The 10,585-nt window shown below is 41.0% G+C and overlaps 1 protein-coding gene across 9 annotated transcripts in view; it reads left to right on the forward strand.

Moving 5' to 3' along the window:
- The window catches only part of Sobp (Sine oculis-binding protein), a 72,129-nt gene extending 61,738 nt beyond the window's left edge, over positions 1-10,391 (forward strand). For all 9 annotated transcript variants that reach the window (XM_067771224.1, XM_067771227.1, XM_067771223.1 and 6 more), the window contains 2 exons: positions 3,709-4,252; positions 7,795-10,391. In XM_067771224.1, coding sequence (XP_067627325.1) covers positions 3,709-4,252; positions 7,795-10,031 — 2,781 coding nt within the window. In that variant the 3' untranslated portion in view covers positions 10,032-10,391. The remainder of the gene's footprint in view (positions 1-3,708; positions 4,253-7,794) is intronic.
- Positions 10,392-10,585: the final 194 nt, after the last annotated feature.

Genomic DNA, 10,585 nt, shown 5'->3' on the forward strand with positions numbered 1-10,585 from the left:
AAGCGGGTCTGCCTCGAGAAATTGTCTGTTTCGATGTAAATGATGCTCAAGCACCGTAAAGAGACATAGAGTTGCCAGTGTGGAGTTCTGGCAGTTCTACAGCTTTCTCCAGCACCTGAGTCGATGACCTAGAGCTTTTTTACTTGGTAGAAGATGTTTTTCGATTTGACGGTTTTGTTGCGTCTCTGTGCCTTAGTTGCAATTTCAGTTGCATGTGCTTTGAAACTGATCCTATCTTTGAAAGTCTGTTGTTGTTGTTTTAGCACTGCGCTCGGAGTTTTTTGTTGATATCCCCTAACGGAAGTTTGCGTTCCACTACTGCGAATTTCAATAATTGGACTCTGAGAATGAGGTTCGCCACTTATTTATCGGCATAAGACTTTACCTACGCTTTAGTTCAGTTGTCTATTAAGTTTCTTAGTATTCAATATAAACTGTTTGTTTGAAGAAGAAGAAAATGAAGAAGAAGGTCAGGCTCAATATATTTGTAAACCTCACAGTCAGTGGAGTAATGCCTTCGACGTGAATGATGACCGAAAACAGTACCGGCTTTGTTACCATTATTGATTAGCCGTCTTTATAGATAACAATGGTGAGACCTTGTGATGGGCAAGGGAGCTTGGATATGTATAAATTAAATATAAGAGGTGATTGTACACCACTTTGTGGACACCACAGTTTTAGAGATAGATGTTTCATTCATAAATTATACGGACGCTTGTCTACCACCTAGCTTGTTATGGACTGGAAGGAAAAGATGGCGTCCCGTTTTCCAAGCTGTATGAACCGGACAAACCTTGCCAATTTCCAATCTTTAGGAATGAAAAAGAAGCATAGTGAAACCCTCATCTCCAAAGTGTTTTAACATTGACATGGTTATTTTGTCGAACCCATTTCTTTGAAAGGTTTGATCTTTCTTATGCTTTCTTTAAGCTCTGTAGTTGTGATGGTGGTGATAATGATGAGCGATATTTGTTCCTTCTGCTCATATGAACGTCTATTGTGTGGTCAACTGGCCTGTTAACCGAGGGATGCAACACTTACAGCCACTATTTCCTCGAGTCCGATGGAACTTTAGCACCAAATGCGATGCAAATTGTGTCGTCATGTATCGCGAGGTTTGGAAGAGACTTCACGGTTAATGATGATGAGCTACCAATATAGTTGTGACGGTGCTGATGATATTGAGCGGTATGTGGTTCTTCTGCTCATGTGACTGTCTGTTGGTTGGTCAACTGGCCTGTAAACCGAAGGATGTAACACTTACATCCGCCATTTTCTCGAGTTCGACGGAACTTTAGCACCAAATGCGATGCAAATTGTGTCGTTATGTACCGCCAGATCTGAAAGAGACTTCACGGTTGAAGATACCATCAGGGTATCACTGTGAGCTGGTGCAAAATATTACATTAACCTTACCGAATATCGCTCGGAATAGAAAGACAGCGAACGGCGCTCCGTGAGTTTTTCATAGCCTTAAGTGTAATGCGTTCAGAGGTATAAAAATTGATTTACTGTTCTGGAGAGAACAATAGAGGCAGGAAGTCGGACGCTAGTAGATGTAGTTTGTTAATACTGCGTTGACGATGGAGATATCTAGCGAGCTGTGCCAGTTTCTGCCACTCGTGTGGGGTCATCTTTGGCTGCTATTATATTGGAAATGTCAAATTCTAAATTTTCCAATCTTCCAGACTATCACAAGGTTGGCTTTAAATCAGCTTTAAATCAGCTGTTTCCGCAGGTTGCCACATAGACGAAGTTGTTGACAGCACGAACTTCCACTTGTCACTATGTCGAAAGGTTCCCCACTTATATTCTGGGAAAAGTAATATTGAACATGAAAATGCTTTAGAACTTTTATTTCCAAAACGGGATCGCTCATCGGCTACGGGAAACGCTCCTAGCGCACATCTACTTTAAAAGTTTTTTCAGCGACTTCTGGAAGTCGAAGTCAAAGGTCCTTAACATCCCTAATAAATACATGTACATATATGTATTGTAAGAATAGATGAAGGGTCTCACTTGGTTTACATTTTTTTGTTACTGAATTTAAGGAGAGGGGGTTAATTTGTTTTTGTTATCGACGAATGGAAGTGTGCAAACAAAATAGGCTATGGTGTCCGTTGACAATAAAATGTTGAAATGTTATTTAATACTTATTATATGTATGCATATGTAATAATAATATGTGGTAAATTATGTGCCTGTTATCTTATTTACGTACAGACTTTCATACCTTTAATTTGATCCTTTCCCCACGAAGGTGTCGTATTAAGTATGATTTTGTGGGTCTTTGTGGTCACAAATACGAGAGCTCATATCTTGAATTGAAATCGAATTTTATTCTGCCACAAAAGATATGTGAAAAGTAATAAACACGTGCAAATATACATACATACACATTAGGGTGGGTCAAATTTATTGTTGAAAAGGCACATCCAGTTTCTGAATCTATGGGTCATACTGAGTAATATTGCCAATGGGACCATATGTCTGAAATGAATTTCGAGCCTCCCTAATTTTTTTAGAAAATATTTTTTTTTTAGAAATTTTTATTATTATCGCGACGAATATTTTACTTTTCCATATTGCAAATTCAATTTTTAAATAGACCAAAATATTTTCTAACAAAAAATAATAATAAAAATTTCTAAAAAAAAATATTTTCTAACAAAATTACGGAGGCTCGAAATTCATTTCAGACCTATGGTCCCATGGACAATATTACTCAGTATGACCCATAGGTTCAGAAACTGGATGTGCACCTGAAGTTTTTTTCCCCCCATACAATTTGACCCGCCCTAATACACATACATATGTATGTATGGATGTATGACATGATATACATAGGTGAAATCGGCATCAGTCTGCTTTTTGAGGTTTCCTTGCAGAATTAAGGGATATGGGAAGAGTTCAAAGTATGCATACATACAGATGTGTTTGCAGCGGCTAACGAACTATCATTAGTATCAGTTCGTAAAAAGCAGAGTGCTATCGATTATCTTAGGTTATCCACGTCAAGTTTTTTACGAATTGCTGCACGGTACACGCTTTGTTAGGCCGTTTTCTTCTTCTTAATTGGCGCGTAACCGTTTAAACTGTTATGGCCGTCCAAATAAACGGCGCCAGTCGCTTTTTTCTCTGCTAACCGGCGACAATTGCTCCCATCAAGGGAGTTTAAATCGTTTTCCACCTGGTCCTTCCAGCGGAGTGGAGGCCGCCCTCTACCTCTGCTTCCATAGGCGGGTTCCGATAGAAACAATTTCTTTGCCGGCGCGTCATCTTTCATTCGCCTAACATCGCATAGCCAGCGCAGCCGCTGCGTTTTAATTCACTGGACTATGTTGATCGGCGTAGAGCTTGTACAGCTCATCGTTAAATCTTCTTCGGTACTCTCCATCGCCAACGCGTAGAGGTCAATAAAACTTTCGAAGAACTTTTCTCTCGAACACTCCCAGAGCCGCTTCATCTGATGTTTTTGCACCATATAGCAGAACGGATACGATAAGTGACTTTTAGAGTATGATTTTCGTTTGCCGAGAGAGGTTAGGCCGCTTTAGTAAACTTTTATGAAAAGATTCTAGCAGTTTTAGCAGCTTAGCTTTCGCTTCATACCCTGACTGGAAGACCATTAAATTAAATCATATTTAAATTAAGACCTCTCAATCTCCTTCATAAGCTAAATACCCTATTTTGCTATCTTTCCAGGAATTCGCCGAGAACACAATGAACGAACTGCTCGGTTGGTATGGATTTGAGGGTGTAGATCGCCTCGATTTATCTACGAAGACTAGCCGCTTGCTGCAATCAGCAGCAGTTGCACAAGCCAACAATGCTGCAATTACAGCAGCAAATAACAACAACGCTAACCACAACAACAACGGCAATAGCAATAATTCAAATAGTAGCAACAATGCATTAAGTCAACAAAGGCATGGTATCGAGAAGAGGCGAAGTCGTAGTCGAGCTGCAACAATGTTGCAATTGCAACAACAACAAAGTGAACATATACGTAGCATTATGAATAACAACAATAATAATAACAATGCGAGCAACAAAAATAACAACTTGAGAAAACTGGCGCCAAATTATCGCAACACGAGTAGAGGAAGTGCAAGCGGCGCTACAGGCGTTGCCAATGGCGGAGGTGGTGAAAGCACAACATCTGATCATGATACGCGCAGTTCGCGTGAAGAGGATTCCAAGAGTCCGCTTTCGGCGGGCAAGATTGCTATTTTGGAGGAGAAAGTTGGTGAGTAGTGAAAACGAGGAGAGAAATGAGATTTTTAGGGGAAAATCAGTGGTCAGGGTATAAAAAAAATCAGAAGCATAGCCCCGGGTTGGCATTCCTTGTTTATTTCAAACGTTTTTAGACAAATCAGCAAGATCACACGAAGCTTCGATTAGTTTTGAAGGGATCGGATAGGTTCACTCATTTCGACAGAGCTGGTGGTACTGCCCAATGTCATTTTGCTTATGTGCAGCGCCTTTTCGTGCCGTCGAAGCTGGTTTAAAACCAACGATGAGGTGATGTGTGCCCTTGTGTCGTGGGGTTTTTCAAGTTTTGCAGCAAAGTGAAAACCTGTTTGACGCTAGATTTGGATACTAAGTCTGAAGACTTACTTATAAGGTCCAATCAGCCAGTCCACAAATGCGCATCAATCCTTCCCACAATACGCTTGACAGAACCTTATTTAGACGCCTGGCGGAGTTTGCAAGACCTCTTTTCTACTTAAATTCCAAACCTCAGGCATGCGCTGATGATGGGTTTATCATCTTTTAAGGCGCTTCATCGCTTCCCGCTTTAACAGGGCAGAGAAGCGTTCACGCAATAATGTAAGCACCCTATAGACATCGGTTATGACGTCGCCGCTTTTAGTCCTTTCGTTTGTCGCCGAATTTTTTTGTAAAATTTGAAGACGCTTTTTCTGCAGGTCATCCTACACAATTCTGTTTCTACTTTTTAGTTTATGAATTATATCTTGCTTCCAATTTCAACTCGCGCACACCTCTCGTTGCGCTCGATCTAAACTCTGTCCCATAGGGAAGAACTTTCTTTCGGTTGCAATGCGCCATTCTTCATTGTTCCAGGTTTTTTTTCTTGGTCTCCTGCAGTATGAAGGGCTCTACAGATATTCTCCCATGAGCTCTGCATTTCGTCGGAGTAACTTGTGCTCTCAGAGAGCAAGTGTAAGAGCTTGCCTGTGAAATTTTTGCCAGCCTTGGGAACTTTTCGACCACTGGCTTTTTATTGAGCTTTTTGTTTGGAGCTTTTAGTCGCGCAGAATTGTGTAATGGCACTGACACTGGAGCTTTACTTACTGGACACTAGAGCTGGTTGTATGTTTTTCGATGGAAGGACTGCCACGCAACTTGATGGAGATTTTTATGGGCTCTAGCGATGTCACCTCAATCCTTTAGGCATGGTTTCGTAGTGGCAGCTGAACTTTCTGACCGCTGGGCCAAATAAATCCTCTTAAAGCGAATGTAGGTTTTTCCATGTATATCCCTCAAATAATCCGAAAAGAAAGGTCCAATGTATGCACATTAACATGAGTTCGTTTGGTATTTATTTGACTTAAAATTAAATTCAGCAGCAGCCAACTGGATCTTCTCTTTCTGTTGGTGTGTTGGTCTGTAAAGCTCATCAACTAACAGAATTCGACACCCAGCAAAGTTTTGAGAACGTTTATATATATGTATATATATATATGTATATTTAATGTGCGAAAGCGTGTATATTAGGGTGGGTCAAATTTATTGTTGAAAAGGCACATCCAGTTTCTGAATCTATGGGTCATACTGAGTAATATTGTCCATGGGACCATAGGTCCGAAATGAATTTCGAGCCTCCCTAATTTTGCTAGAAAATTGTATATCCCAATCCGCATAGCGGCTCTCACAAATAAAATACATGAAAACAAATGTCAAATTCGGATTCGGATTGGGATATAAAATTTTATAACAAAATTAGGGAGGCTCGAAATTCATTTCATACCTATGGTCCCAATGACAATATTAATCAGTATGACCCGCCCTAGTGTATATCCTTCTGAAAAAATTAAGCAAGGATACATTTCAGCTGACTTGTGGCGGAAGGTTATTTGTTTAACGTAACCAAACCAAAAATAAAAATAAAATAACTACGAACCATATTATTTACATCACATTAACAACTCACTAAAAGTACATACAAACTTCTCCTTCCGCTGCTCATCTTTCGTCCATTTTGGGGTGTTATCAATATCAAATATGGCCATGCCCCTTCCTCGCTGTATTTATGCTTGTCTGTGTTAAAAACTTGCAGAGCTTTTGGAGTTCATAGTTTTCATTTTGTTTGGTGTAAAATTTCAAATTTTGCATTTTTAATGATTTTATCTGATTTTTGCTTGATTAAAGCTCATTTTACCATCGCTCGCAACAACATAAATACGTAAATCGTATACAGGGTGAGTGAGTAGTGTTGCTACTAATATATGACACACCTCTTTCCACTCCCACTTCAATGTAAATTCTACTCGGTCTTCCTTTGCCGGAGTGTCTTCGTCCAGTCGCATAAAATGACCTAGCCAGCGAGGCTCTTGGACTTTTACTCGCTGCACTATCTTCATATCCGCATAAAGCACATACAGCTCATCGTTGAACCTCCTTCGAAACTCGTTGTCGACTTACGAACAGGGCCATTAGCTTTCCGCATAACCTTTCTCTCGAGCTCTTCAAGAGTCATTTCATCTTCTGTCGACACCGTCCGTGTGTACGAGCAATAAATCAGAAGAAAGTTATTCTCTGTTTGATTTCTAAGCTGACATTGTTTTCGCTATAAATGCTTGTTTGCAGATAGAAGAATTATTTCACAGCGTCCATTTGTATCCGTCAACAGTAAGGTGATCAGCATGGTTGTGCCGATTCTTTCTTGGATGCGAGCTAGTACTTCATCTTGTCCTCGTTTACCGCAAAACCCAATTGTTTGCCTCTTTGTCTAGTTCAGAGAAGACAAACTGCCAACTGTCTCTTTATTTTCTTTTCTCTTACTCTAATTGTTCCTTTTCTTTATTTGCTTCTTTTTCTAAAACTCGTTTCTACCCCTCTAAACCGTTATTTTTCGCCTTCTTTCGATATTCACTTTCGCTTTCGAAAGAAAATACATTTTCTTAAATTCCCTCTCTTTATCTAGGATTTTCATTGTTGCTTTTCTCCTTCTCCCTTTTACTTTTACTTACCCGTTCCCTGTCCTCATCTCATCGCCTTTCTCTCCACAAGATCCTTCTTTTCCCACTCGCTTTCCGGCATCCTCGTTTTTTTTTTTCTTCCACTCCATTTCTCTTTTCCCCTACCTCCTTTTTACTTTTTCAATCCCTGTTCCACTTCATCATATTCCTTTTCTTGCTATCTATCTTCTTTCAACATTTCGTTATCTGTTCCCATCGCCTCCTCTCCTTTCTTCCTCCTAAGCTTCCATTTGTTTTCAGATCCCATCTTTTCACTCCTCGCTTTCTTTCCATCGTTCCACCGTTCCTTTTACTCTTGTTTTTCTTCTTGTTATCCGTCTTGCCCATCCCCTTTCTCTTCCTACCTACCCAATATCCTTTTCCTTAACCGCCCCCCTTCCCCAATTTACCCAATTCTAGCCTTCTATTCTAAAATGTTTCTCCTTACATTTTCATTCTCCCCCTCTCTACCTACCTTTTCGGGGGCGTGGCACCGTATTAGTATTAGTACTTGTACTAATTTGAGGTCTCATAACTATGATCATGACAAGTATTTTAAAAACAAATTGTATTCTCTTACTTTCAGATCTTCAAAACTGTTGCTGGTGTCGTCGTCGTGTACCCGAGAATGCGCCCGAATTTCTTACAATCTCCGACGGTCCACGCTACTGCTCTGAATCCTGCTTTACGCAATCACGACGCGCCTCTTTCAAGAAAGCCAAAACTTGCGATTGGTGTAAACATGTACGACATGCCATCAGTTATGTCGACTTTAATGATGGCGCCTCACAATTACAATTTTGCTCCGACAAATGCCTGAATCAGTATAAAATGCAAATTTTCTGCAAAGAGACACAAGCGCATTTGGACATGAATCCACATCTGCGTGAACGAGGTCTAGCGGCAGTGGCTTCCGGCAATAGTGCTGGTCTCATAACGCCTGATTTATGGCTGCGTAATTGCCGCAGCCGTTCCGCATCACCAGCTTCGACACTGTCAGTTTCTCCGGGGCCAACAGGACCTGCCACTATTATAGCAAATAATACCAGCTTAGCTGCAGGCTCTTCGTCATCACCACCCTCATCGGCTGCCTTGAATTTGGGAACCACTACTATAGCCACACACAAACCTATGATCTCAGTAGCACCCGTTTCAAAATTAATGTCAAAAAACGTGGGAATGTTAAGTTCTGCGCCAGTGACGTCAACAACGAATCGCATCTCACCAAAACACAATCGCAAGAAGCGTCCGCTACGCTCTAGCTTGAGCGGTAATGCTGGCGCTCATGCCGATTTGTCCACTGGTTCCATGAAGGGAACGCACAGCGTAATAGGACTGGATAACAGCAATTTAAATGTTTCTACAGCCAATAGTTTATTGGGAAAGTCGAAATCATTGCTTGGTGCTAACTCTAACAACAATTTACGTACTAGTCCTAGTATTCATATGACATCCTCTGGTGCTGGTGGAAGTGCTGTTAAATCGGGTCCATCTGCTCTAAGTCAATTCGTTGGCTCAAGCGTGCAAGATTTGCATATGAGTGTGCCACCACTTTCACCAATGCTGGAACAACAAACATCTCCGCATACGCTACCTCCGCATGCAATGAATACGAGTGGCCGGAGCTCAACGAGCATGCCACCAACTTACTTCGCTGCGCCGACAGGTGGTCAAACGCCAAATACGATCGGGCCAAATAACCAGCTACCGCACGGCCCATTTCCACCACACGCACCACCCTACTTGCCAAATCCTAGTGCTCCTGCTGCAGCTGGCATGTTTCCACGATTCTTCGGTGCGGGAGGATTCCCTGGATATCCTGGCTTCCCTCAACATATGATAGAAACACCACCTGATTTGTTGGGTGGTTTGGGACTTGGCGGTGTACTCGGTGCGCCTCCACCTGTCACTGTCATGGTGCCATATCCCATAATTATACCGCTGCTGATACCTATACCAGTGCCACTGCCCGTAATGGATTTCTACAAAGCTTATCTATCACCTGAAGAACGTAACAAACTTAAGGAAGAGGAAGAAAGCAAAACCAAAGAAACTAATTTAGTGCAAATTGTAGCGAACGAGGCTGCGCATGCTGCAGACATAATGGAGGATAGCGATAGTGAGCAAAAGATGCATGCCAAGGAAGATGCTGTGAACGAAGAACCATTAGACTTCACGAAATCCAAAGACTGTTTAATTGCATGCTGTGTTGATGATCATTGTGACGAAGTTGCATCGATCTCTGCACAATCACGCAAAGACGCAACATCCGATCTTAAACGCGCCGCATCTGAGGAACCCTTGACGACGACAACGACTTTATCACCGATAACTACAACCACTACGACTACGGCCGTAACAACATCACCTGAAAATTTGCCCTATTCACCATCTACACCATCCAAAGCAACACATTGCATTGTACGCTCGGACGATTTGGAAACCCCAAGATGTGGCTTGGGTGAGGATGGTGCTGAGGATTTACTTACCGCAGATGGCGAATCGGATGATGCCAAGCAGAAGTTACCGAAGTTCAAAATAACGCGGCTACAAACGAAACGCACGCTTATCCAAACCAAAGAATCACCTACCACGCCCACGTCAGCGGCAGCCGAATGCAGCCGGCCTTTGCGTAAACGGAAGCGCATAATCGATTGCGATTTTCAAAAGTTGGCTTTGAAGGAAGCTGCAGAGTTAGATGGCGATGGCTTCGAAACATCTAGCACGCCGAACGTGGAGGCTGAAGCAGACGGAACCGAAATAGAAACCAGTGAAACAGTAACAGCGTGCAATAGCAATAGTAAAACGCAAAATAAAAAGTAGATTTAGACAATTACTTAAAGTTGTAATACATACACACATACATATATATTTATATGTTTAAGTATAATTTTAAATTATTTAGTTTTTGGTAGGTTCAGAGAATTAAAAGTTTATTACGTAAGAGCTCAAGAGATGACTCAAACGATTTGACTTCATATGCCGAAGAGAAAATGGCTTAAAATTTAGATACACTGAGAAAAATAGTTTGCTGTATTACGTGTACATAATTTATTATAAAGCAAAAATATATTGTAGGTTAGGTTTTTCGTTACAAAAGAATTCTTTTAAGTTAGTTTAAATGTTAATATTTGATGAATACAATTAAATTATTTTTCTTTAAAAATAATGCAGAAATATAAACTCTATTATCTTTGAGCCTAAAATATCAAAGCAAGGGTTTAAAACAGTGGTAAGTATAGTTTTCGTGTCGGTAGCATACCGTTAACGCGTAGCAACGATTTATGTAGTTTCGAATGAGTGAGTCGCGACCGAAATACTTTTTATACTCAGCGTGCTTTGCACACAGAGTATATTAACTTTGATTGGATAACAGT

Source organism: Eurosta solidaginis, chromosome 3, assembly GCF_040869045.1.
Source record: "Eurosta solidaginis isolate ZX-2024a chromosome 3, ASM4086904v1, whole genome shotgun sequence".
Lineage (NCBI taxonomy): Eukaryota > Metazoa > Arthropoda > Insecta > Diptera > Tephritidae > Eurosta > Eurosta solidaginis.